Source organism: Podarcis tiliguerta, assembly GCF_965153285.1.
Source record: "Podarcis tiliguerta genome assembly, chromosome: 16".
Taxonomy (NCBI): Eukaryota; Metazoa; Chordata; class Lepidosauria; order Squamata; family Lacertidae; genus Podarcis; species Podarcis tiliguerta.
In genome coordinates, this window is record NC_139549.1 from 39307257 (window position 1) to 39333429 (window position 26173).

At 44.7% G+C, this 26173-nt stretch overlaps 1 protein-coding gene and 1 long non-coding RNA gene across 13 annotated transcripts in view; one reads left to right on the forward strand and one right to left on the reverse strand.

Annotated features, from left to right (window-relative positions):
- LOC310666937 overlaps window positions 1-23988 on the reverse strand; it is a 288749-nt gene extending 264761 nt beyond the window's left edge. The window contains exon 1 of the long non-coding RNA XR_014506121.1: window positions 23941-23988. This is a non-coding gene — a long non-coding RNA (uncharacterized lncRNA). The remainder of the gene's footprint in view (window positions 1-23940) is intronic.
- The window catches only part of PITPNM2 (phosphatidylinositol transfer protein membrane associated 2), a 210676-nt gene that overhangs the window by 175124 nt on the left and 9379 nt on the right, over window positions 1-26173 (forward strand). For 6 of the 12 annotated variants that reach the window (XM_083418119.1, XM_083418112.1, XM_083418116.1 and 3 more), the window contains 10 exons: window positions 617-792; window positions 2386-2556; window positions 6386-6535; window positions 14127-14291; window positions 15357-15566; window positions 16950-17098; window positions 19785-19901; window positions 21390-21506; window positions 23132-23280; window positions 23438-23587. In XM_083418119.1, coding sequence (XP_083274245.1) covers window positions 617-792; window positions 2386-2556; window positions 6386-6535; window positions 14127-14291; window positions 15357-15566; window positions 16950-17098; window positions 19785-19901; window positions 21390-21506; window positions 23132-23280; window positions 23438-23587 — 1554 coding nt within the window. The remainder of the gene's footprint in view (window positions 1-616; window positions 793-2385; window positions 2557-6385; window positions 6536-14126; window positions 14292-15356; window positions 15567-16949; window positions 17099-19784; window positions 19902-21389; window positions 21507-23131; window positions 23281-23437; window positions 23588-26173) is intronic. The other 6 variants (XM_083418120.1, XM_083418121.1, XM_083418123.1 and 3 more) reach the window with 6 other exon arrangements.

The window sequence follows — 26173 nt, forward strand, 5'->3', positions numbered from 1 at the left end:
TCTGCAAACTTTCAAACCTACTATGATTTTTCCCCCCATCCTGAATGTCAGGAGAAATGTAAACAGCTTTTCTCCAAAATGTCTAGACTGTGGTGGAGGGTGGAGATAGTGCAGTTCAAAGGGTTATAAATGAATGGAAAAGCTAGTTGGGCCACATAGTACATCATTTTTATGTCTCTTCCATTCTGTGGGACCAATATGTCTGCAACACCTGGTGTTTAAATGAACAAACAGTGATACTTCCCTTCATGACATATGCAAAGAGGACTGAGGGTTTTTTTGTTTTTTGTTTTTAAAGCAGCCTGGGTACCATGTTTCTTGTTGTTTTGCTACTAGAAACAACTTCACATGATGTACAGCATCTTGCATAATGTTGGCACAAAATAATTCTTACATTGTGTTAAATGTTCTTCCACCAATTTAAGTGTCCGCAGTCCAGCACTGAATCTACAGTTGTCCAAACAAACATGTTTCCTTATGAGCATCATCCTGTGCGTTCTGAACTCTTAAGAACAGCATGCAACATTAATCACAGCATGATACGCATCCATGGTTGTCTGTCTTGTAGTTTTGCTTTCTTCACTGTTGCTTACAGTCTGTTTTCACCTCTCTCCAGTTTACATTCTAGTGCTCTAAAAAACTATGCGGGATCAAGGACATCAAGCAGTTCCACTGTGCTGGATGGAGGAAATCTTGGGAAATTTGAGTTTGAGATCACAGACTTCTTCCTGTTTGGATCTCCTTTGGGGCTGGTCCTCGCATTGCGAAAAACCGTCATTCCAACTCTTGACAGTAAGTTTTCGTGTTGGGCAAAGGGGTATTTCAAAATGCTTGCAAAATATTTGTACATACTTGTAAAATAATTGTTAAAAGGTTTTGTGAGCAAAGACGCAAATATGGAAAACTCAGACTATAAAGCAGATAAATGTACGGGTTTTAGAGCGGTGAAGTTATTTTGGAAGCACTGTAACTACTTCCGAGTGTATATTTTTCTCTCTGTGGCTGAGCTCTGAAGAATAATGAGCTGTGTAAATGTTCAGCAAACCTGCTTTGGCTAGTGTCCATGATGTCACCATGGCACCCACCTCAAACCCTTGAGCATCTCAACTCTTCAAAGTGCTTCCATTTTAAAAGGGTGATAAATGAGATATGGCACTTAAAAATTATTCTAAGGCAGGCAGTTTGCATAAATAATGAGGGGCGGTGGAGTAAGATTGATTACCAACCCTGAGTTTGCTTGGTGGAACATAGACTTCTTGTGCAAATTGCTAAGCCAGACTTACACAATAAGTTCAGAATCCACTGGGAATTCTCTTTCAGTGTTAGGTCCATCTTCATGGGAACATATGGCACTGCCTTATACTAACATTGACTGGCAGTGGCTTCCAGGGCTTCCAAGCCCTGCCTGGAGGTGCTGGAATTGAATCCAGGAGCTGCTGCATTCAAAGCAGATGCTCTCCCAGTGGGATACAACCCTTCCCCTCCGCAATAAGCAACTGTTTGATTTATTAAATGAAATGTCGGTTATGCAGTTACTTCATAATGCTTTAGGACTATGCAATAAACAGTATGACTAGGCAGTGGCGTAGCGTGGGGGGTGCAGGGGGGGCCGGCCGCACCGGGCACAACATCTGGGGGGTAGGGTTAGGGGGCGCAAATCCACGGGTTAGGGGGTGCAAATCCACGGGTTAGGGGGTGCAAATTACTTGCCTTGCCCCGGGTGCTGACAACCCACGCTACGCCACTGTGACCAGGGCTTAGTAAAAACTGTGCACATAAATATCGGCTAACTTAAATATTACTTACATGTTGTGATTTGACAAGCTGACCGATAATACTTTGTTTTCTTTTACTTAGCAAAAAAAATTCTGTATTGCCAACATTAAGAAAAACATTGTGTCAGTAAGCAGCATCATAGTATCTATGTCCAGGGAATAGACAGGCAGACCTCATTTCATTGCACCTCACTTTACTGTGTTTCACAGATATTTCTCCTTACGAGGATGTGGGTGCAGTTGCAGGCAGCATGGCTGCTTCCAGGGGAAGGAATCCCACTGCCCCTCTTCTGGCCATGGGGGTGGAGCTGGATTTTCCCCTTCCCTCCCTGGCAGCCAGGGGTGGGGGGCAGTCTGACTTAAAAGACTACAGTATAGTGTAATCATAACTTTTCTATGCACTGGGAAACAAAAAAAAGTTGTGTGGCTCTCTTTATTGCAATATTCGCTTTATTGCGGTGATCTGGAACCGAAGTCGCAATATCTTTGAGGTATGCCTGCATAAACAGCCAATGTTGTCAATGTGATGAGATCAGCAGTAAGATGGTAGTCTCCAGCTTTAATATCTTGTCTGTATCTTCCACCGCACCTTCCCCTCTCTATTGCTCAGTCTTCCAGTTGAGACCAGCCTGTCAGCAAGTCTATAACCTGTTCCACCCTGCAGACCCGTCGGCCTCACGCTTGGAACCTCTTCTGGAAAAGAAGTTCCACATTTTACCACCCTTTAATGTCCCACGCTACCAGAGGTTTCCTCTCGGGGATGGCAATTCAGCCCTCCTGGGTAAGTCAGCTTTTTGATTCCAAAAGCCAAAAGGCATCTATGGCCACATTGAAGTAATAAGCCACTTCGGCATTCAGGTTGTGGAGGCACATGAGTGAAAATCCTTCCACGTAGAAAGCCAGTGAGTCAGGAAGGAGGTTAGGCTAAGACCTCCCTTCCCTCCAACATCTAGTTTTCCAAATGGAGGGGATTTTAGTGTATTGAAAAAGTATTTAATCATGGGCACCCTTGTCTGCTGTTTGAAGTGGTATACCTCATGCACTGGTTTCTCACCTCTGGAAGAACTCAGTCTAAGATGGAACACACAGTTGCGGAGACCAACAGGCATTTTGGTTGTAGGAGCAGTGTTTGAGTTAGCATTAGAGTTGCTGGGTTGAGTATGCCTGGCGGCTAGGCCACCTCAGACCCGCCTTCTTAGCCAAGAAGTGTGTGATCTGGCTTTGTTGACTCAGTGCTAAGGGAGGGGCACTTTGCAAAGTTCAGAGCTCCTCCCCTCTCCCCACCATGAGCCCACAGGTATAGAGCAAAAGAATCCCAGCTGATGCAGGGTGTGTGTGTGTGTTTTCGCTACAAGTTTAAGCCTCTCCCAAACCTATTTTGCTGACATGAGTCATGATAATTTCCCAACCAAGTAGCCTGTGGTTTTGAGATGGAGATAAAAGATAGAGTTGCTAGCACCCTCCCAAACTACAATTCCAATAGTTTTTTGGGGGAAAACATTTACATTTTTCAATGTGTTCTGTTGCTTGTTGGAGTCCTTCCAGATTAGGTTGTTTGGTTCTTTTGCGGCTGTATTCTGCACCAATAATTATTGATGCAATAACAGTGCTTTAATGGTGGACTGTATCTGATGGTCTTCACATTATTCCACTCATCTTAGCTGTTCTGTGATGCTCCCCGAACCTTACCACATTGCTGCCAGCTGGAGGAGCAGGACAAATAATAAACTGGAACATTTGTGGTATAAAAAGCCCTAAGTCTCAGAGGTCTACCTTTTTCATCATGACCCAGTCCCACTGGAATCTCTTCATATTTAGCAACAACCATATATATATATATTCTCTGCACTACTGAAATCTAGAAATGTGCCTTGTTGAGCAAGGAAAGTGGGTGATTCTGATACCTTGAACTTTACTTAGAAGTAAAGTGCATTGATGTCTATTGAATTTTTTCCAAGTGAGCATGCTTTAGTTCATAACCCAAAAGACACCAAAATTGCATGCCACCATGTGCCCTAATTTCGTTCCACGTGGCACAGGCAAGTACAGATGTGAATAACCCTGACTTGAACATTCCTTGTGGTCTAAGTATATGTGATGTCAGCAGATCTGTGTTACAGAATTCTGGTCGCAGCTGAACAGGTATATAAGAGTTTGAAGTCATTTCATGTGGAGGAGCGTGTGAAAGAGGGTGCTGAACCCTTTCCCCACACCACACTCCCACCCCCTTGAAACTACTCCCCATCCCTTGTTTGACTCCCATTTAAACTCTGACTGGGGAAAAGCCTCACTGGGGGCTAATAATAGTAATAATAATTAATAATGATTTATTATTTTTATTTATATGCCACCCATCTGACTGGGTTGCTCCAGCCACTTTGGGCAGCTTCCAACAAATTATAAAGCCATAATAAAACATCAAACATTAAAAACTTCCCTGTACAGGACTGCCTTCAGATATCTTCTGAAAGTCAGATAGTTGTTTATTTCCTTGGCATCTGATGGGGGGGCAGCGTTCCACAGGGCAGGCATGACCATCAAGAATGTCCTCTGCTTAGTGACCTCACTTCTCACACTGAGGGAACTACCAGAAGGCCCTCGAAGCTGGATCCCAGTGTCCAGGCCGAACAACAGTGGTGGAGACGCTTCATCGGGTACAGAGCCTTAGACAACTAGGACTTTTAAAGGTCATCATCAACACTATGAATCGTGCTTGGAAACATACTGGGAGCCAATGTAGATCCTTTAGGACAGGTGTTATATGGTCCCGGTGACTGCTCTCAGTCACCAGTCTAGCAGCCCCATTCTGGATTAGTTGTAGTTTCCAAATCACCTTCAAAGGTATCCCCACGCAGAGTGCATTGCAGTAGTCCATGTGAGAGATAACCGGAACGTCTACCACTCTGGCAAGACAGTACACAGGCAGATACCTCAGCCTGCATACCAGATGGAGCTGTTAGACAGCTGCCCTGGACACAAAATTAACCTGCCCCTCCATGGACAGCTGTGAATACAAAATGACCCGCAGCCTGTGCGCCTGGTCTTTGGGGGCACAGTTACCCCATTCAGGTCCAGGGAGTCCCCCCACCTGCCCACCCACTGTCCTCTAGAAACAATACTTCTGTTGGGGTTCAGCCTCAATCCATTGATCACCATCCACCCCCCAGACACCTCCAGACACCCACACAGGAAGTTCGCTGCCTTCAGTGGTTCCAATTTAAATGAAAGGTAGAGCTGGGTATCATCCACATGTTGGTGAACACCCAGCCCAACCCCCCAATGATCTCTTCCAGTGGTTTCATATGTTGAAAAGCATGGGGGAGAGGACAGAGTCCTGAGGCACCCCACAAGTGAGCACCCAGAGGACCAAACACTCATCCCTCACCACTAGTTTCTAGACATGCCCCAGGAGGAAGGAGTGGAACCACTGCATAACAGTGCCCCTAACTCCCAGCCCTCTTAGACAGTCCAGGAGGATACTGTAGTCGATAGTATCAGAAGCTGCTGAGAGATGCAGCAGACCTAGCAAACAGCTTTCACCTCTTTCCCTACCTAGCCTGCAAGAGATCATTGAACAGCACAACCAAGGCAGTTTCAGTCCTATGGTGGGACCTGAAACCCGATTGGAAGAGGTCCAAATAGTCTGCATCCTCCAGATGTGCCTGGAGTTGTTCCATGACCACCCACTCAGTCACCTTGCCCAGGAGTGGAATATTTGAGACTTGGTGATAATTGGCCATGGTGGCCAGTTCCAAAGATGTTTTTTTAAGAGGCGGTTCAATAACCACCTCTTTAAGGGGTTCCAGGAAGACTCACCCACACTCTACCACTCCTCAGAGCCCATTGCCCAGCCCTTTCTGGCTCGCTTTTGTGGGCCAGGATGGGCAAGGGTCAATAAGACTCATTCAAGCAGCCTGGCCAGGTTGAAATTGACCCCATGAACGTGACTAGACCGAGTGCTGGCACCCTCCCACCCCAGCCCTGCCCCACTGTGAAGTCTGCCTCCTTCCAAATTTGAGCGATTTTATCTGCAAATGATTTGCTTTGTCTGCTTATTCATACTTCCTCTTGTCCTGCTCTTTTCCCCAGGGAAAACTGCTCTTTTGTGCTCAATTGAAGCAAACAGCAATCAGGTTTTCCATGGGCTGCCATTTATTCCAGTTTAGAGCTAAAGAGCAGGTTTCCCTGGGAATGGAGCAGGACAAGGGGGAAACCGCTCGGACCCATGCCTAGAAAAGTGGATCAAGCAGAAAACTGCTTGGAAGTGTGCTTTCTAGGCACAGGACAAGCAGAAATGTGAGCAAGCCCTAGGTGAAGTAGGTGTGAAAAGGTGCTGAAATCTCTTATTTCTGGCAGGGAGAAGTGGTTCAGCACCCCTTCCTGATTCTCTGCTGTAAGCCACTAGCACCCCACCCTCTTAACACCTGTTCAGACCTGACCACCATCACATCTACCTTAGAGCCCTTGGTTTTCTTTCCTGTGTCTGAATTCCTTTAGGCAAGGTCCTGAGCTGTTGTTGACATCAATTGTGAGGTCTCTTGTTGTTACACTTTCTGTGGTTTGTTGTTGTTTTTTTGCCCCTATTTGTTTTCTTCCTCATCTGCTTCTAGTTGAAACAGTCCAGAGCAACCCTGTCCTCCTCGTAGAAAGCAGCCCACTGGTTGCTCTCCAGAACCACGACAGCTTCATGGAAACCAGTATCCCTGTTCCCATCCTGAATTGGCAAGATTTTTCCAGTAAAAATTCTGGATTTGCTGAGTGTGTGTAACGTGCCCTTCTCCCTCCCCATACTGTCTTGTGACATATATTCTTGGGATTGTGGGTGATGCTTGATAAACAGCTGGTTCCCCGCCCCCAAGGATCATGAAAGCTTTCCCTACTGCCTTAGTGGCCAGGTTGATTCCCCCAGGACAAAATTGGCAGAGGCAGGGACGGTATTCTTTCAGAGGACCAACTACCTGTACAGAATGTTGGAGTTGCACAGAATTTTTCAGATATGGTGCACACAGCAGAAATGGGAAACAAGCAAATACAAAACCAGGTAGCAATTTTATGTTTAAAATTAGGAGTAATATTCCCTGCCCCTTTTTAATTTTTTATTTTGGACACTGGTACCTGAAGAACTCTGTGTTGCTCAAAAGTTCACCTCCAGCACCTTTAGCATTAGTGCATAGGCACTCCATCATCTGTTTGGTATACCTCCCTTTCTGATAAGTGACAAGCAAGCAAAGCAAACCTCTTTTCTCCCCTTGGCCACGCATGCCTGATTCTGCAGGGGTGGAGGTACACACTGTGCGCAAGGTGATGCCCGCTGAGCCGAGAAGAACCAATTCACACCTCCACCTCTGCTTGGAGAGTTTTAAAAAATCCTTTGCTTGCATTCAGCCTAGCTCACACAGACAAGCTTGTCCAAGGTGCTCAACACAAACGTATAGGCTTGCAGTTTTTCATGCTGCCGCTCAGTCCACTTTGGAGGGGTTTGCGTGTGGTTAGGTGCAAAGTTGCAGATTGATGTTCACAGTGATGAGACATTTCCTATCTGGGCAGGAGGAACCAAGTGACCCACTGCAAGAGGCAAGGGAGGTCGTGTGATGCTACAACAGCAAAAAAGGAGAAGGTGAAAATCCCAGTGACTCAGCATTTAGCTGACTCATTATCCAGCCTGCAGTTCTAGCGGAAGGAAGAGATTCCTCTCTGCACTCCTAGTTCATTCCCACTGCCAGGTCTAGGAACTGAGAATTCGTGACTTTGCGTTAAATGTCTTTGATTAGGGTGGCCATCTGCCCTACTTTACACAGGACAGTTCTCTATTTGAAGGGCTTGCCTGCCCAATCCAGCTCAAAGATAAAGAGCCCTAAGAAGGGAGAGCAGCAGAGGGAACCTTGAAGTTGCCCATCAAAAAAATAGCAGCACTGTCTTCTCTACTAGGATGCAGTGGTACCGTATTTTTCGCCCTATAGGACGCACCGTCCCATAAGGCGCACCTAGTTTTTTTGGGGGGAAATAAAGGAAAAAAATTATTTCCCCCCCAGGCGCGGGGTTGGGGAAGCCCGAGCTTCCCCCGACCCCAGCCCCCAAACAGGCAGCTCTCTGCAAGCCGTGGGAGCCCAGTGCTGGCTCCCGCTGCTAGCGGAGAGGTCCGCGAAGCCTGGACGCGCTGAGCTCAGCGCGCGCAGGCTTCGGCATGCAGGCATCTCTCCGCCAGCAGCGGGAGCGCTCCCGCTGCTAGCGGAGAGGTCCGCGAAGCCTGGGCGCGCTGAGCTCAGCGCGCGCAGGCTTCGGCATGCAGGCACCTCTCCGCCAGCAGCGGGAGCGCTCCCGCTGCTAGCGGAGAGGTCCGCGAAGCCTGGGCGCGCTGAGCTCAGCGCGCGCAGGCTTCCGCATGCAGGCACCTCTCCGCCAGCAGCGGGAGCGTTCCCGCTGCTAGCGGAGAGGTCCGCGAAGCCTGGGCGCGCTGAGCTCAGCGCGCGCAGGCTTCGGCATGCAGGCACCTCTCCGCCAGCAGCGGGAGCGCTCCCGCTGCTAGCGGAGAGGTCCGCGAAGCCTGGGCGCGCTGAGCTCAGCGCGCGCAGGCTTCGGCATGCAGGCACCTCTCCGCCAGCAGCGGGAGCGCTCCCGCTGCTAGCGGAGAGGTCCGCGAAGCCTGGGCGCGCTGAGCTCAGCGCGCGCAGGCTTCCGCATGCAGGCACCTCTCCGCCAGCAGCGGGAGCGTTCCCGCTGCTCGCGGAGAGGTCCGCGAAGCTTGGGCGCGCTGAGCTCAGCGCGCGCAGGCTTCCGCATGCAGGCACCTCTCCGCCAGCAGCGGGAGCGTTCCCGCTGCTAGCGGAGAGGTCCGCGAAGCCTGGGCGCGCTGAGCTCAGCGCGCGCAGGCTTCGGCATGCAGGCACCTCTCCGCCAGCAGCGGGAGCGCTCCCGCTGCTAGCGGAGAGGTCCGCGAAGCCTGGGCGCGCTGAGCTCAGCGCGCGCAGGCTTCCGCATGCAGGCACCTCTCCGCCAGCAGCGGGAGCGCTCCCGCTGCTAGCGGAGAGGTCCGCGAAGCCTGGGCGCGCTGAGCTCAGCGCGCGCAGGCTTCGGCATGCAGGCACGTCTCCGCCAGCAGCGGGAGCGCTCCTGCTGTTTGCGGAGAGGTCCGCGAAGCCTGCATTCGCCCCATAGGACGCACCCAGATTTCCCCTTCATTTTTGGAGGGGAAAAAGTGCGTCCTATAGGGCGAAAAATACGGTACTTTAGTCACTATTTCTGAATTTGCATCTGTACGTATAAATTAGCATATACAAATTTTATCCACCTGGCATTGGATTCCAAGTGTTCCCTCTGCTGTTTAGGATATGAAGTGCATGCTTTGTGTTCCATAGAAGTTTAAACTCCCTGAAGGGCTCTCTGGTGGTGGTCATCCAGCATCCCTTTTATAGCACAGGAAGGGGCTGGCAATATCCACTTCCCCCACACCTATCCTGTGCTATTAAAATCCCTGTAAAATTGCACTGCTTGCTTATGCGATATGTATCTACTCTAGGGGGCCGAGGTGTTGCTCTGCCAAGCAGTGCGTGCAAAAATGAATATAGCTAGGATAAAATAGGAACAAAATGTGCATATATTTGTGAAAATAGCATACAAAATGCATTGTTTTAGGAGAAATTGCCTTGCAAAAATGCATATATCAGAAGAAATTCACACTAAAATGCAGATTAATTTGCATGAAGACTTTTTAAAAATCAGAAACCACTGTGGAAATGTGGGGAACTCAACTTAAAAGTGGAAAATAAGAAAGGGAGATTGAAATTGGCAGATTTATCCCTCCCTAGGCAGCTTCTGCTCCTGTGGAAGTCTAGAAGCAGAAGGAAGTTCCCTGCATCCTCACCGGAGCTCCCTTTGTAGGAACTTCTTTCATGTCCTGAAATATGCTCAGTTTCCAAATATGCTCAGCATTAAGTTTAGACACCAATCATGTACAGGATTCAACGTTTATGTGGGAAAGCTTTCAAGACCTTGGTGCCTCTAATGGCTTCTGCTTCCAAAATCAAGTTTCCTTTTGTTGCTGATTTTCTGCCTGGCTGCATTTCTTTTCAAATTTTGCATCAAAGGGGTGTTTGCAAGATCACGGTTGACTTGTGAAAATAATTGGAGTGGATCGTTCCTCCTTCATACTTATTTTCAAAACTGTGCAAATCACAGCTTTTAGGAAGCAAGGTAAAAACCTCCAACTAGGACCTGATGCTTACAGAGGATGCATGGTGGTCGTTGACCAATAACATCTAATAATTTATCATCTGATGGGATTTTAAATTAGTACCATTTTATCTGCTGTTTCTACTGACTGCTTTTGTTTTTATAGAGTTTATATGGTTTTAAAATCTTTATTGACTTCCAAAACAGCACGGAACTCGTCTGTTTGTGTGCTGAAGGGCAGTATATCAATTTAGAAATAAACACTGAAAGATCATTCATGCTGTGATGTCATTGCAAATTTCAGTGCCTGTTAAAAACATTCCTGTTTAGACAAGCCAACTCAGATGCTTAGAAAGTTGAGGTAATCTTAATCTGTTTTAGTATTTTAATTTTTGTATGTTTTAAAGTAAGGTTGTAAACTTTTCTTGATTTTGCTATTTTATCTTTTGTAAACAACTTTGAGGGGTGTTGGGTTTTTTTTGTTGCCAAGGGGTGTATAAATTTTAGGAAAATAAAAATAAATAAAAACATCCTTCCCACTTCTAAAAGCCACAGATGGTTATAGGCCAAAAGTGTGGTTACCGAGGAAGGTTTTTCCCTACCGCCTAAATATATATAATAATGGCAGCTGGCCAAGAGGGAGCCACTGGAGAATAGGCCCAAGACTGAGAATGTGTGAGATGGAGATGGAGAATGCAGCAGTCTGGTTCTTCTCTTAAGCTAAGACTCAGGAACATAGGAAGCTGCTGTATACTAGATCAGACCATTGGTCCTCCAGCTCAGATTTTTCCACATTGACTGGAAGCAGTTTGCCAGGATTTCAGGCAGGGATCATTCCCAGGCCTACCTGGAGATACTAGGGATTGAACTGGGACCCTCTGCAGCCAAAACAGATTATTCTACCCCTGAACTACACAGTCCTCCCCCTGCAAGACAGTCTCCCATGCCCTTTTCGCCCTAGCTCTACGAACACTGTTTGTATTGAAGAGCATAAGGCAAAGCTGCTGAATGCCCATCTATTCCAGCATCCTGTTCTCACAGTGGCCAACCAGATGCTTGTGGGAAGCCTGCAAACCGAACAGCAGCATTCTGCCCACCTGTGGTTACCAGCAGCTGGTATTGGCTCTATCAGATTCACACAGTGCCATCTAGTGCTAGGAGGGGGAACAATTTCTTATAGGTTTGGATTTTTATGTCTACATCTTCCCTCTATGGATTTATGGGCCATTACCTAATACCATTAGCTGCAAGAGTTTGGTTTCTTTGCCATTGTGTTTTTGAATTACACAACCTTTCTTACCTGTGTTAACTTACTAACTTGGGGTCAGAAGTTTTGATGTACCAGAGTGGACCGTCCTGGAAAAAAGATGCAGGAATGAGAAAGATCGCCCAGTACTGGGGACAGAGGGCTGGAGAATCATGACATAAAAAGCCGGACTGTCAGGAGCCATGCTATTTCTCTGGAGCTATAAAACCGATTCCATGCCCTCACCTCAGACACCTGTGATGTCTCTACACAAATGTGCAAAGTGTGGGGAACAAGCAAGAAGAACTTAATTTCTTAATACAGGATGACAAATATGACCTAATAGGCATTCCTGAAAACTGGTGGGATGTGACTTGTGACTGGAATATAGAAACTGAGAGGTAAAACCTGCTCAAAAGAAAGGAGGAGGAGCAGCAGTCCTTTTTTTCTGGGGGGACGCATACCCCTAAACATTTTGTGAATCTTTGTACTTTTGTCCTTTTACTGTATTTATTTTCCCTGATTTGAACTATAAAATGGTGTTTTCTTGAGTCAAAATGAGAGTACCCCTGAACATTTTTTTAGGGGGAAAAAGCACTGAGTAGCAGCATTATATGCAAAGGATGTATACAGTTGGGAAGAGTATATATGGGTAAAATATATAAGAGAGGGAAAGAACAGTGACCTTGCTGTGGGTGTCTGCTACAGACCTTCAAACCATACTGAGGACTTGGATTATGCCTTCCTAGAGCAGATTACCAAACAGTCAAAAAGGAGGGATATAGGAGACCTCAGCTATTCCCATATCTGCTGGAAGCAACAAGGGGATCATCTCATCTTGGACCTGGTCCTCACCAAGAGGGAGGAACTGATTGATGAAGTGAATGTGCTGGGAACTTTGGGAGGAAGTGATCATGCCCTCTTGGGTTTCATTATACAGAGGGAAGGGAAAGCTGAGTGGAGTCAGACATGCACTCTGGACTTTAAGAAGGCTGGTTTCAAAAAGCTTGAGGAACTGTTGTATGAAGTCCCACGGTAAGAAATACTCAAAGTGAAGGAAGTCCAAGATGGATAGGAGTTTTTTTGACAGTGAAATACTGAAGGCACAAAGGCAGTCAATTCCAACAAGAAAGAAAAGTGGAAGGCACCTAAAGAAACCAGTGTGGCTACATAAGGAGCTTACAGATGAGCTGAGATTTTAAGAAGGTGATGTGTAAGAAATGGAAGAAAGGAGAAATCATGAAGGAAGAGTATACAGAAGTAGCCAGCAGATGCAAGGTCAGGTGGGCCCAAGCTCAGAATGAACTCAAACTTGCAAGATAGTTAGGTTAAAAATAATAGAAAAGCTTTCTTCAGCTATGTTCAAAGCAAGAGGAAAAACAAGCAAGTAGGTGGAGAAATAGAGAAGATGGAGAAGACAGAGGTGGGTGACAGAGAAGGCAGAACTGCTGAACATCCACTGAAAGGGAAAGCAGCGCCTACCCTGGGGATAAAAGAATAAATGATGCAAAGAGAGAGCTGCAGCCCAATATAGGAAAAAAGGTGGTAATGGAACACCTGGCTGGTTTAACGGAATTGAAATCTCCAGTGCCTGATGTAATCTCAGAGCTTCTGTCTATAATTCTTGAGAATTTTTGGAGAACAAGTGGGGTCCTTGGGGTAGAGGCAAATGTTGCCCCTATCTTAAAGGGGGGTGGGAGAGAAGACCCAGGTAACTATCAGCTAGGAAGCTTGCCATCAGGCAGGTACCTTCACTATATTCTTTTCAGAGCCTGTCCAGACATGTAGGAGTTACATATATTTCATTTCATTTTAGCTAACGTTGATTTTAATAATCTTTTAAATAATTTTGTATACCAGTTTTTAAATATATTTATTGATAATTTCAAAGTTTATTTTACATTTTCCTAAACTGCTTGGAGGTCTTCCTACAACCAAGCACTATATAAATTCTGTTAGATAAATAAAATAAAATTTAAAGTTATTTCTGATTTTGTAATTGGCTTTTAACTGATTATATCTCTGGATAATTTCTTGTGTTTTAATTAAGCAGTATATAAATTCTCTAAATATATAAATATTTTCCAGCCAATACCACACCACTTCATGCTTTCTGCATGGAAGGAATCCTTTCTACAATGGCTGAGCAACTCAGCTGCATTGCAAATGTTTCTAGGATATATTATGGGGCGGGGGTTTCCCACATGGTGCCCTCCAGATGTTGTTTCTGGGTTTCAGCTCCTGTCCTCCCTGGTCACTGGCCTTGCTGGCTGCTGGAGACGCTGGTAATTGTAGCCCAACAACATCTAGAGGACATCTCATTGGCTATCCCTATTCTAGAGTGTAGTCTCAATTCACATGTTCTTGGGAGTGCCATGTACGCACTTCGAATGCATTCTAGTTATAATTTGCACCCAAAACTCAAATGCAGCTGATGAGTAAATTGGGCAAAATGTATTTCACGAACACTTGTCTGCCATTAATGATGTTTGAATGGAAGAATCCCTGGGGAGCTTCTGAAAGACCCTCTGCCCCGATTTCCCAGAAACACAGTTTGTATATACATTGCTCTGTGCAAGCGGTGTATATTGGTGTGAGCCCATCCAATAGGCAACTCAGGTTCTTTCAGTCACATATTTCTGTTTTCTTCCAAGGCAATTATTTTGTTTACGACTACAGAGCTGCTGGACCTTTTTTTAATGCTTATTTGTGCTGGTGTTGGTTTCATTTTCCAATCTGGGTGCTGTTGAAATGCTTATTCCATCTAACCAACTTTGAAAGATTTGATTTGACATCAGTTGTGGTGTTTTCTGCCTTTGCTTTGTGTGTTGTGCATGTTTTGCTTGATTTTATTTGATTTTTGCACCCTGTTCATCTCACCATGCTCTATGTCCGTTTGGTCTAATATTTTTGATTTCCCTGTTTCGTCTCCGTAGCGGATGTTGTTCAGTCTCATGGTGGCGTCTTCATGGAAAGCGCATCCCCTTCGGCTCCCATTTCAGCCCCCCAATACAGGGGCTTCCGGAGAGCCAGCGAGGCCAGCATTGCCAGCCAGGTCTCGGGAATGGCAGACAGTTACACTGCTTCCAACATAGCCAACAGTAAGTGTTCCTCCCCCCCTGGAAATGTCGTCCTTTCCCACTAGCTCCCCCACACCAGGTCTCTGAGCAGCTTGAAGGATTGACCGATGTCCTGTCCTGCTTCATTCTTGTCATTGAGATGCTGGGGTCTCCAAACTGCAGGCCTAAAAGAACAAGCATTCTCATCTGAAAAGAAGGAGGGTCTGGGCTGCAATCTGGTTTCACTTCAGTGCTCCTTCAGTTCTTTTAATACTTATTTATTCAAAGTGCTGCGCATGCATCATCTGATTGAAATCCTCACACCATCCCTGTAAGGTAAGTCAGTGTTGTTCTCCTCCATATTGCAAATGGAGAGATTGGGAGTGAGCTAGAGTGTCTTGCCTAAGGCCACGTCATCCGGACACAGGCAAGAGTCAAACCAGGGGCTTGCTCAGGTTTCTCTAGCCATTATTTCTACACCAGCTCTTTGCATCTCACGGATCAGATGTTGGAGCTGTTCCACATCTGAAATACATATATACCAACACACACACACACACTCACAGAGGTACACATGTAATTACTTTCTGAGGTTATCACCTCATTAAAGACACCTTAGTTGATAATACTATGGGTTTGAATTAATTAGTTGCAGAGTTAAATATTTCTTATGGTTATGAATAAAACACTTTTACTTTTTTAAGCAAAGAAAGCAGTCTGTCCATAAACTTCTCCATCCTACCTGCAAGCATTTGAGGCAACGGCGGGGGTTGGGGGCAGCTGGGGGAGGAAATGACATAGGAAGTTGCCTGGATGCTTAGATCATTGGTGTGGATGGTGGTGCCAGGAAGAACCACAGGTTGCTGGGAGCAGAGCTAGAGCTTCCACTGCCCCCTTCCACACACTTTGCCCCTTGATGTGTATGGTGTCTGTGGGGGGGGGGGATTACAGCTGTTGCTTAAACAGCCGGTGCTTTTCCTTCATAGCCCCATCACACTACCAAAGGACAAAAATTAAGTTGCATTCTTTGCATGACTTGTGTTTTAACAGGCGTGTGTTTTGTTTTTGTTTTGTCTTTCCCCCTATCGTTTTAAATGTTCCTTTTAGAAAACAAACACCATCTCACCCATTCCAGGGGGTTTAGCTTTCTAGCCCTGCTTGCCCTCCCACACAAGGCCCCCACCCAACCCTCGCCCAAAAGGCATAGGGCGCCTAAACCTGAAATTTCCCAGAACCCCATAGGAAGAAGGGTTGGGAGCTCCTCCCATTGGGAAGTGGATGCCATTCTGCAGATCCCGGACCTGGACATCGAGAAAGGTATTCTGGAGAGAGACAAGGGGAGCAAGATGCATCACTGACTAACCTCCTCTGTCGCTCTCTCCAGAGCCAAATGGGTCTGCTTTTCATGGGGCTCCTTCACCATCTTGGCATAGTTTAAACAACACTTGCTTCCACTCTGCTTTGATGACTAACTTTCTTGCCTCTAACAGCCACCTGCCTCTGTAGTGCACACTCTGATTAATTTTAAAATCCTCTATAGCACTTGCAGTACTATTGCTGCAGTTTCCTAGGAGGAAGCAGCTATTCTTGACTGTCCTGTTTGGAAGATCCCAAAATCACAGCTGCAGGCCATAAATGCTTTGAAAGGCAAATAGAAAGCTGGAACACCTCCACTTATGAGATGGCTTTGGCTTGGGAGTAGAAAGCCAACTACTCCTCTCTTATGTCAGAATCTGGGAGGAAAGAAGTCTTTTTTGGCAGGATTTTCCAGAAGTTTTGGTTTTCTTGCTGGTCTGGTACAACACAATCTGTTCTATGATGGACATTTGTGGTAAAGCAAATAAATAAATTTGAGAAATCCACCAGGACAATTGAAGCTATGCTGTCAGAATGGCAATTTATGACCTCCATGCAACTAAATGGCAGTTCTCCTAACAGGACAATGTTTGGTTTCCTCCTCTTGCCTTGAAATTCTATAGCAAGGAATCTAGAGAGGATCTACTGTGGGAATTGGTGAGGCGAGGGGCATCCTTTCTCAACAATACACTTCTTGCCTTTTCTTTTGACACTCAGCAGCTTTTGAGAGGCTGTTGTTGATTTAGAAATGTGTATGGGAATGTGTGTTTTAAAAATTAGACACCCAGAAATGGTAAGTTTGCAGGTGCTAAGGTGCCTCAATGGTGGTCTCCTGACACATAACTATAATGATAAGACAGGTAAGTGACAGACTGAAGTACAATTTCCGCTTTTGTTCCTAAAGAACTTTGGTTCCCAGTTTAATATGTGGTTTGAACCCAGCTACCTCTGGTCCTACCCTGCTCCTGCCAACCTAGCAGTTCGAAAGCACCTCAAAGTGCAAGTAGATAAATAGGTACCGCTCTGGCAGGAAGGTAAATGGCATTTCCGTGCGCTGCTCTGATTCGCCAGAAGCGGCTTAGTCATGCTGGCCACATGACCCAGAAGCTGTACGCCGGCTCCCTTGGCCAATAAAGCGATGACTGTGTAAAGCAGTGTGACACTGCTTTAGTTGTATAGTGGAGATGGGGCCAAAGTTGTTACACCCAGAAAGAGAGTTTCCTGACATTTTAGTTGGGAAAGCAATGGGCCTGAAATGTAGACTTGAATTATTTTTTACTTTTCCTTTCCATGAAAGGAATAATTCAAATGTTGGGGTTTTGTCTCCTTTTGTTTTGTTCCCAGTTGCTGCCAAATGGTGGGGAACGAAAAGAATAGACTATGCTCTCTATTGCCCCGATGCCCTCACCGCCTTCCCTACGGTGGCCTTGCCGCACCTCTTCCATGCAAGCTACTGGGAGTCAACAGATGTGGTTTCCTTCCTCCTCAGGCAGGTCAGTCCTATTTGGTTTGCAAATCTCCAGCATACACAGGGACTGTGCTCATACTCCCATTTACCGTGCACTCACTGTGCTTCCAGGTCCCAGTCTTTAATCCATGTTCACACAACGTTATCCAAAACACTACTCTTTGATGTACTGTTTCTCAAGCCTGCTTTGCACCAGTTTGGAGCCCTTAAGTTCCTAGTCCATCTCTAGCCAAGCCGTAGGGTAAAGGCATCCCCTCCCTGTCAACATCCTCTGTTGTGTACACAAACAGAAATTAATTTGACACTAATGAAACCCTGCTGATGTGAGCAGCCAGAGGGATAGAGCGGTGAAACTATTTCACTGCGTTCTAATGTGAACACACCCTCAGTCCTCTGTTACTATTAAATTGCCGAGGCAAATCACAGTTATTCAAGGAAACTGGACACAGCTAATTTATCATCAATTTTGCTTTGCATTTTTACAAGCTGAAAATATCTGATGCAAAGCTCCAGATATAATGAATGACTCTCCCTCTTAATAAATGTAGCTTATGATACCCTTGGCAAAGTGTTCATATTTCTGGTGCTCATGATGGTAGCGGGGGGGGGGGAAACTGTGGGGGCTTTGACTTAAGTATTTGTGAGCATGTGTGTGATGTGACATCTTCTAGCCTTCTTGCCTGCATACCCCTCCCCTCACAAACTTTCTGTTAGTTTCAACTTTTCAGTATCATAACAAAAAATAATTGGAACAAAAATTCTGTAAAAGCAAAACCTCTAAGATTGGCTAACTAAAATAAAGCGTGCAGTTTAAATGCATGAATGTTTTGCATAGTTTAGGCCAGTTCATGAAATTCATTACTTTAAAGCTGCAATCCTATATGCATTCGGCTAGGAGTAAGTCCCCCTGAATTCAGCAGGCCTTGTTTCAGAAAAGCCTTGTATAGGATTGCACTGTTCATGGAGTTTTCTAGGCGCTTGCCATCCTCAGTATGATAGAATCAGGAAAAGGGGCAAGAGGATAGATTGGTCTCTGAAACACGTTTCTACCAGAATCCTGGAGCCAGAGTTGCCTTAGTTAGATTGCTGAATCTGCTGGAATCTTATGTCACCCCAGGACGTGTCTGGTGCTGCAGAAGCTGAGTCAAGAGGTCAGTGGATCTGGAAGCAATGTGTGATAATAATGCATTTCTGAAGAAAAGATTTCCCCAGAGCAGGGAGAAAAGGGTTGGGATGCCACCAGAATGAGTACACAGCTTTAGCACGAGGACAGCAGACTAAATGATGACAAAGGATTGCATCCATTCCCCCAGTAGGAGAAAGCTTTTCCTGCTATAGGAATAAAACATTTGCAGAATGTGGCAGACATGGCTGCACACAACTTCACTGTACTAGAAACACACATACATACTTCTCATCCTGGAGTGAGCTGCAAGAAAGGGATGGGTGAGTTTTGCAAGTTTTTCAGCAAATCAGGGAAAAGCTGAGTATGATGGGTTCCTATAGACTAGCACTTGTGATGTCACCAGCATGCTTTCCTGTATCCCTAAAGCAGTTGTCAAACTTTTTTTTAATGTTCATAAACTTATATACATTTTTAACAGAAGGATAGGCATAAAAGTATACATACTTTGTTTTAAAATATTTTTTTAAGTATATCTACTCCCTAAAACAAGTGGAGAGACATTAAGAGTCAGAGACCTGATCCAGCATTCAATTTGCAAGAAGCATTACGAACGGAAAGAAGGCAGTTTTGGAAGCTGCTGCGAATAACCATAGTTGGGGGCATCAGCCACCACTGGGGTGCCACCCCCTGCTAAATACAACAGGAAGAGCCAAACAGACTTTCTCCAGCAGATGAGGTCAGCAGCAGCAGCAGCAGCAGCAGCTTCCAAGAGTGGCCATGTCTGTGGAGCTGATAGGTGGTGCCTGCGTCAGGCAAAAACTGTGATTGTGTTGGTGTTTCTGGTGTAGGACAGAGTGACAGTTGTGACAACTGAAAATAATCAGGATTGGACATTGGATGAGTCTAAAAAATAATTGGTCTTTCAACTGACCAAATGTCACTAGATGTGCTAAAGTGTAATGTTAATTATATCTGCACAGTGACATCAAAGACACTTCAGAGTGTTGCTTGTTGCCATTAATAATTCATTTAGCACTTTCAATACGCAAATGGAAACTCCAGCCGCAATTGAAAGTGTTCTCCTGACCACTTCAATTCTGCCCATCTCTTAATTGTTTTAAATACCATCTGTTCACACTCACCCCATGGCTCTGTTTTAAGTAATCTAGAATAACTACCAGTTCTTTAAAAATAAAAATGGCAGAGGGAAAACGTAGGAGTACAAAAAACCAAACCTTTCCTTTTAAAGAAGTGCAGAAGCCCAGCTAGTGCCACTCAGTTGTGCAACATGTGCAAAGCACCTGGCCCCCAATAATGGAACAAAGGACATTCAGAAACAGATATGGGTGCAAACAGGCTGCAACTTACGCAAAAACAGGCTACAACAAGTTTGCAGGGTTGGCTAGGCATAGGGCAAGAACTGGATATTGGAGAGCCCATCTGGTGATAACAGAATTGTCCAATGATTTCAGCTGCTCCGGTGACTTCTCCTGCCACCAGAGCTAGGCATCTTCCACTTGGCAAACAGAGTGTAGTAGATTCTTGCACTTTGTGGAAATCCCTGACCAGGCTATGCTTTCCTCAGGTGATGAGGCACGAGAACGCCAGCATCCTGGAGCTGGATGGGAAGGAGGTCTCTGTCTTTACTCCTTCTAAGCCCAGGGAGAAGTGGCTTCGCAAGAGGACCCATGTGAAGCTAAGGGTAAGGACAGTCTTCCGTTGTTTTTGAAAAATTTAATTTTATTCTATATTGAAAGCAATGTGCACTCCATTTGGCCAGTCCAAGGGTTTCATTAACACGAGTTAATTCACTGGCTTCATTGAGGAACACCTTCCCCCTCTAAGTCATTGCTCCATGGCTTTCTAGCAAATTGCATCTGGCATTGATTGTGTCACCATGAAAAAAAGACGGTTGCTTGTGAAACTTGTTAGTGAGCATGAAACAATTTTATTTGTTTTATTTGTAAATGGTTCCTCTTCCTCCACTTTTTAATCCTCAGTCTCAACAACCCTGTTAGGCTGAGAGTTAGGAACTGATGCAAGGACACCCAGTGAGGTGCTTGACTTGAGCTGGCGCTTGAACCTGGATCTCCCCAGTCCTTGTCTGACACCCCCACATACATCTTGCTGACTAGTTTAACCATCAACCATATGCTTGTACCTCAGGGATAGAGCACATACTTTGCATCCAAAAGATTCCTGATTCAATTCTGCATCTCCAGGTGTAGGTAAGGAAGACTCCTGTCTGAAACCCTCAAGAGCACCTCCTAGTCCATATAAACAGTACTGAGGTAGATGGGCCAATGGTCCAACTCTCTAAAAGGCATAAGAAGTCCTGTAAGATATGTGGAAATGAGGTCTCCTTGGCTGCCACTTAACAATTTCAGTGGCCATTCATGCACTCCCAAGCCACTCATGCATAGGCAGGCTTTGAAATAGGGACATTGGCGCCATCCTGCTCTTCCCCTCTGTGTTTCTTCTTCTCTTCTCCCGTTGATGGGTGAGTGATTTGCAGCCTGTCTTGCTTCTCAAAGCATTCCACATATTGTACTCCAATATTTCCAATAACTGATTGGCGTCCAATTTTAACATTTTATGTGTTTTTTATTGTATGGCTTAATGTGCACTTGTTGTAAACCACTTTGATTTTTTAAAATGAAATATGTAAATACATAAACATTTTACAAATAAATATTTGTCATTGTTGTTATTTTAAATGTTTATTCCCTGCCTTCTAGAACAGTGTCTTCCTTAACTATTTGTTCTCTGCACCATGCACATTGGTGGGTCTACATAAGTAAATAAATAAATGGTTGCGATGCTGTGGTAAAGACACAGCACCCTCAGGCTGGTAGGTGATGGGCCTAACTCGCAGAAAGGACAGGCTTTGAATCATAGTATTGTAGAGCTGGCAGGGACCCTGAGGGTAATCTAGTCCAGACCCCTGCAAGTCAGGAATCTCAATAAAGTGTTCATGACAGATGGCATCCCAACCTCTGCTTAAAAGCCTCCAATGAAGGAGAGTCCAGCACCTTCCAAGGGAGTCCTTTCCACTGTCAAGCAGCTCTTGTCATCAGAAAGTCCTTCCTGATGCTTAGTCAGAATTTCTTTCCTTGTAACTTGAATCCATTGCTTTGGCTCCTCACCTCCAGAGCAGGAAAAAACACGCTTGTTTTTCCTTTCTTTATAGAACGTCACAGCCAATCACCGAATAAATGATGCTATTGCCAATGAGGACGGACCTCAAATGTTAACTGGAAGGTTTATGTATGGCCCATTGGACATGGTCACACTCACAGGAGAAAAGGTATTGCTTGTTACAGATCTAATCGGATCCCTTTAAAACAAAGAAGAAAATAAATGTTCCATTTATGTTTCTACAATAACTTTTTGGTCAGAGTATAAATATTAAATGCCCAACTTGCAGTTAGATTTAATGTCTGGATCAACTGAAACTGAAATGTGCTTGGTGCTATTCAACATAATCAGAATCTGAAACTTGATCATCACACACACACACACACACACACACGACAGATGACCTGAACCCAAGAGGTCTATTGTCAAATGAGGTCATGCTGGCTGGGACTGGGGAGAATTGTAATCTAAGACATCCACAAGGCACCAAGTTACTATATAGTGCTGCTATGTAATACTCTCTCTATCAATTAACTGGGTCTGCTTCTGTCTGCTCAGAAACTTGATTTGTGACTTCATATAGGGTCACTTTTGCAAGTGATACAGAGAATGTGCTTTTGCCTCTGATGTGGGCATAGCAAATATTGTTATTGGGGATTGCTGCTGTCATCCTTTTTCTTCTCTGTAGTTCCCATGTTTACTCAGGCCAGGATCCAATATTCATATTCTCTTTTTATTAGGAGAAATTGTTTAGGAATGTCAAATGTTTAGTGGTTCCACACAATCGACAACTTTAAAATCGTTGAGGTTCTTGGCAGACCACCTCATTGTTTTTCTGTCTCTTATAGCAATTGCAGTGTGCTGTGCTAGATGCTGTTTGATTTTTAATCACATTTGCATTGTTTCTTTTATTGCTTATATTGTATTTTCTTGCATTACAGTTCAAATTCCATAAATTCAAATTGTATGTGTTCTTCACCAACCACCTGAGAACCACTAATGGTCCACAGTCCACAGTTTGAGAAGCCCTGTCTTCATTGTAGGATAAAATGAGCACCTTTTCTGCATTGTACTTGGCAGGAATGGTGGCATGTATATATTTATTTGTTATAATCGGCATCCTGTTTTTTCACCCAAGGCGCAGACTCAGCCTTGCTTCAGGGTGTTTGAAATTAGTCTTGAGGCTAATATTGGAAGGGGTCATAAGAGTGCTAGAGGAGAGAGTAACACCCTCAGTGTTCAGGGTGCTCTGCAAAGTAACCTAAGCGTTAGATAAATGTCAAATGTCCCCAAGGAGTTCATAGTCTTCATTTCAAAAATGGAAGAGACATAGCTTAAACCACGGTATACAATTGATCCACCCCCCTCATTATAACTGCCCTAGATCTACAGGTATAGGGCGGTATACATTTTTTCCCCTGTGTACCCCTGTGTTCCCCTGACATTTTAGGATGAAGGGTGGTATATAAATATAATTAATTAATAATAAATTAATAAATTTAACAAATTATTATTTTTATTATAGTCTGTTATGATTGGCAGTGACTCTCGTAAGATCTCAGGCACTGGAAGTTATTCCTGGCCCTGCTACCTAAGATACTTTTAATACTGTGTGCAGACATGCTGAAGACCATAGATAGTAGACAAGAAGATAGTAGACAAAGAAGATAGTAGACAAAGAATGAATGTCCTGAAACCTTGAAATCAGAACAAGATAATTTGCTAGATTGTTAATTGCTACACATGTTCATGATTCCACATACTTCTTCCTCCGAAATTTCCTTTGTGCCGTAGGTGGATATTCATATCATGACACAACCCCCATCAGGAGAATGGGCTTACTTTGACACAGAGGTCACCAACAGCAGTGGTAGGATTTCCTACGTTATCCCCGAAAACAGGCGGCTGGGCATTGGCGTGTATCCTGTCAAGATGGTGGTCAGGTAAGTTTTGCTGCAGGATGTTTGGCTTCTGCATCCCTTTATAAGTAACTTGAACTTGGAGCTGCAATGTTTGAGGGCAAGGGACTGGCCCAAACATGTTTGCTCCCTGATCAGTCTCTTAACTAACTCAGTACCTCCCTTTTCCCTTTTCCTTTAGAGGCGACCACACATATGCCGACAGCTACATCACTGTTCTGCCCAGGGGGACTGAGTTTGTGGTCTTCAGCATTGACGGTTCCTTTGCAGCCAGTGTTTCAATCATGGGCAGTGACCCCAAAGTCAGAGCTGGAGCAGTTGATGTAGTACGGTATGAAGGATTTGGAAATGCTTTGTGTCTGCAGTTGTGCTTTGGAGTGCAAAATGATGAAAATATCCCCTTTCATTTTTAAAAGGGAAGCTGCTGGCCCTCAGGGTTTCAGGGAGAAACCCTAATTCTAGCATATGCTTTTGTGAGCCAGAGTCTATTAGAGTCATGAAGTATTTGTCCTGAGGAGTTGATATGTACATAAAATAGGGGGGTGGGAATCCAGACAGTGACAATTCACAAAACTGTGTTAGCAGTAACATAAATGTTCTGGCATTAGTGGGCTAATTATTGTATATTGGATGGTTCACTCCTCCTTTGCCACATATTAAAGAGCTACTTTTGTTTTGTGGCACAAATAGGTAAAGGTAAAGGTACCCCTGCCCATACGGGCCAGTCTTGACAGACTCTAGGGTTGTGCGCCCATCTCACTCAAAGAGGCCGGGGGCCAGCGCTGTCCGAAGACACTTCCGGGTCACGTGGCCAGCATGACATCGCTGCTCTGGCGAGCCAGAGCCACACACGGAAACGCCGTTTACCTTCCCGCTAGTAAGCGGTCCCTATTTATCTACTTGCACCCGAAAGTGCTTTCGAACTGCTAGGTTGGCAGGCGCTGGGACCGAACAGAGGGAGCGCACCCCGCCGTGGGGATTCGAACCGCCAACCTTTCGATCGGCAAGCCCTAGGCGCTGAGGCTTTAACCCACAGCGCCACCCACGTCCCTTTGTGGCACAAATAAATACTCTGAAATCTAGGGCTCCTGTCTAGAACTGTTTGCATGATCTGTCCACTATGTGGGCTTCCCCTCCCCTTTCAGTTCCCAGCCCCTTCTCCTTCTCCTAATTTGTCTTTTTTCTTATTTCTTTACACATTTTTACTCTTGGCTTTGATTGCATATGTTTGATCTTCTTAATGATATTGTGAATTGACATGCTGCTTTTTTACCTTTATTGTTCATGTTTTGTTACTTGTATTGTTACAAAACCTCTAAAAGAACCAATAAACTATGAATAAAAAAACCACACCAACATATAGAGTGATAAAAAATCTGATCCCAGTTCAAGCTACCAATGTTAAAATTGAACCTCTTGATAAATTCTAATTCATCAGTTTCACATTGCAGTCTTCTTTTGAAGTTCCTTTATTTGAGAATAGTCATCTTATGGCAGCATGTCCTAGGAGGTTCAAATGTTCATCTGCTTTTTAAAAAAACATTGCCTTTCTGGTGCAAAATAGAATTCTTCTTGAAAAGATATCTCATAATGACTCTCTCTCTCTCTCTCTCTCTCTCTCTCACACACACACACACACACGCACACACCCCGCATTATTTTATTTCTTGTACAGGGTCATTCACTGCCATCAGTATATGCAAATGTCTTATTTAAGAGTATATAGAACCTTTATTCTCAAAAATGACGGAAATCACAGGTGGAGAATTTTTAAAAACTTTAGTATTTGTAAAGGGAAACTTAGTGTGAGTTAATACTTTTTTACACCTTTGGATCTGCACTGAACCTTTGTACTTCTCTCCTTCCAAGCTGTGATTCTTTATGGCTTACATTTTTTATTCTTTGTTGTTGTTTTCTTGTTTTTTGTTTGTTTGTTTTTGCTTTCCCCCTCTGTTAATAATAAAATAGTAGGGGGGTTAAAATAGCATCCTTTCTTCCAGGGGCGTAACTTCTCCATAGCACATCCCTGTTCCAAGGCCCCTTTTCTGTGGCCTGAGACTCTTAGAGGTAATGGTTTCACCACCCAAGTTTCTTGGGGTTCCAAAATTCATTTCCTGGTCCTTTTAGTTGCACATACAAAAAGATCTGAGGACACAAAATGGGAAAAGATGTGATTGGAAAGTAGGTTACAAATGTCCTGAATGAATTTAGCAAATATATCAAATTTAAGAATGAAAGACTAGGATAATGTGTTTACAAAAGGTATTTGTGGGGATAGAAGAGCAAGCATTTATTTCTCCTTTATTTGTTACAAAGTGCTGTGCAAGGGAATAAATATTGCAGAAATTTCTATTGATCACTTAGCTTCACATATAGCAGCTTCAGCAGGCAGGCTCCTGGCAAAATCTTCTCTATATTTGTGGACAGCTAAGATTCCACTTCCATCTCAGTTGTTAGTAAAAAAGAAAAGAAAGGGCATGTTCTCTCTTGTGCTAAGGGACTTATTTCCCGGGACTCAGGGAGCGGTCGCTGCTTGGTGGGGGATGGGCCTTGGGTCAGTGACAGGTGGAGCACCTGCATTGCAGGCAGAAGCTCCCAGGTTCATTCTCTGAAATCTCGATTTGGGTCTGGGAGTTTCCCGGCCTAACTCAACATGAGGCAGCTTCTTGTGTTGGTTATAAGTTGGGGGAAAGTACAAGCAAAGCACCTATTGGCAACACTTGGAGAGTTTTCCTCTGAAATCATCTTGTCAGAAGCATTTCTAATACAACTAGGCTCGTGAATGTGCCAAGATGGTTCAGGACTACAGCAGCGGGCAAATGGTTAAAGCCCTTCCCACTCCCCCTTGCCAGATCCCCAGCCTGTAATGTGCTGCATACATCCTCCCTCCCTCCTGTTCTTATTAATTGTTTTCTCC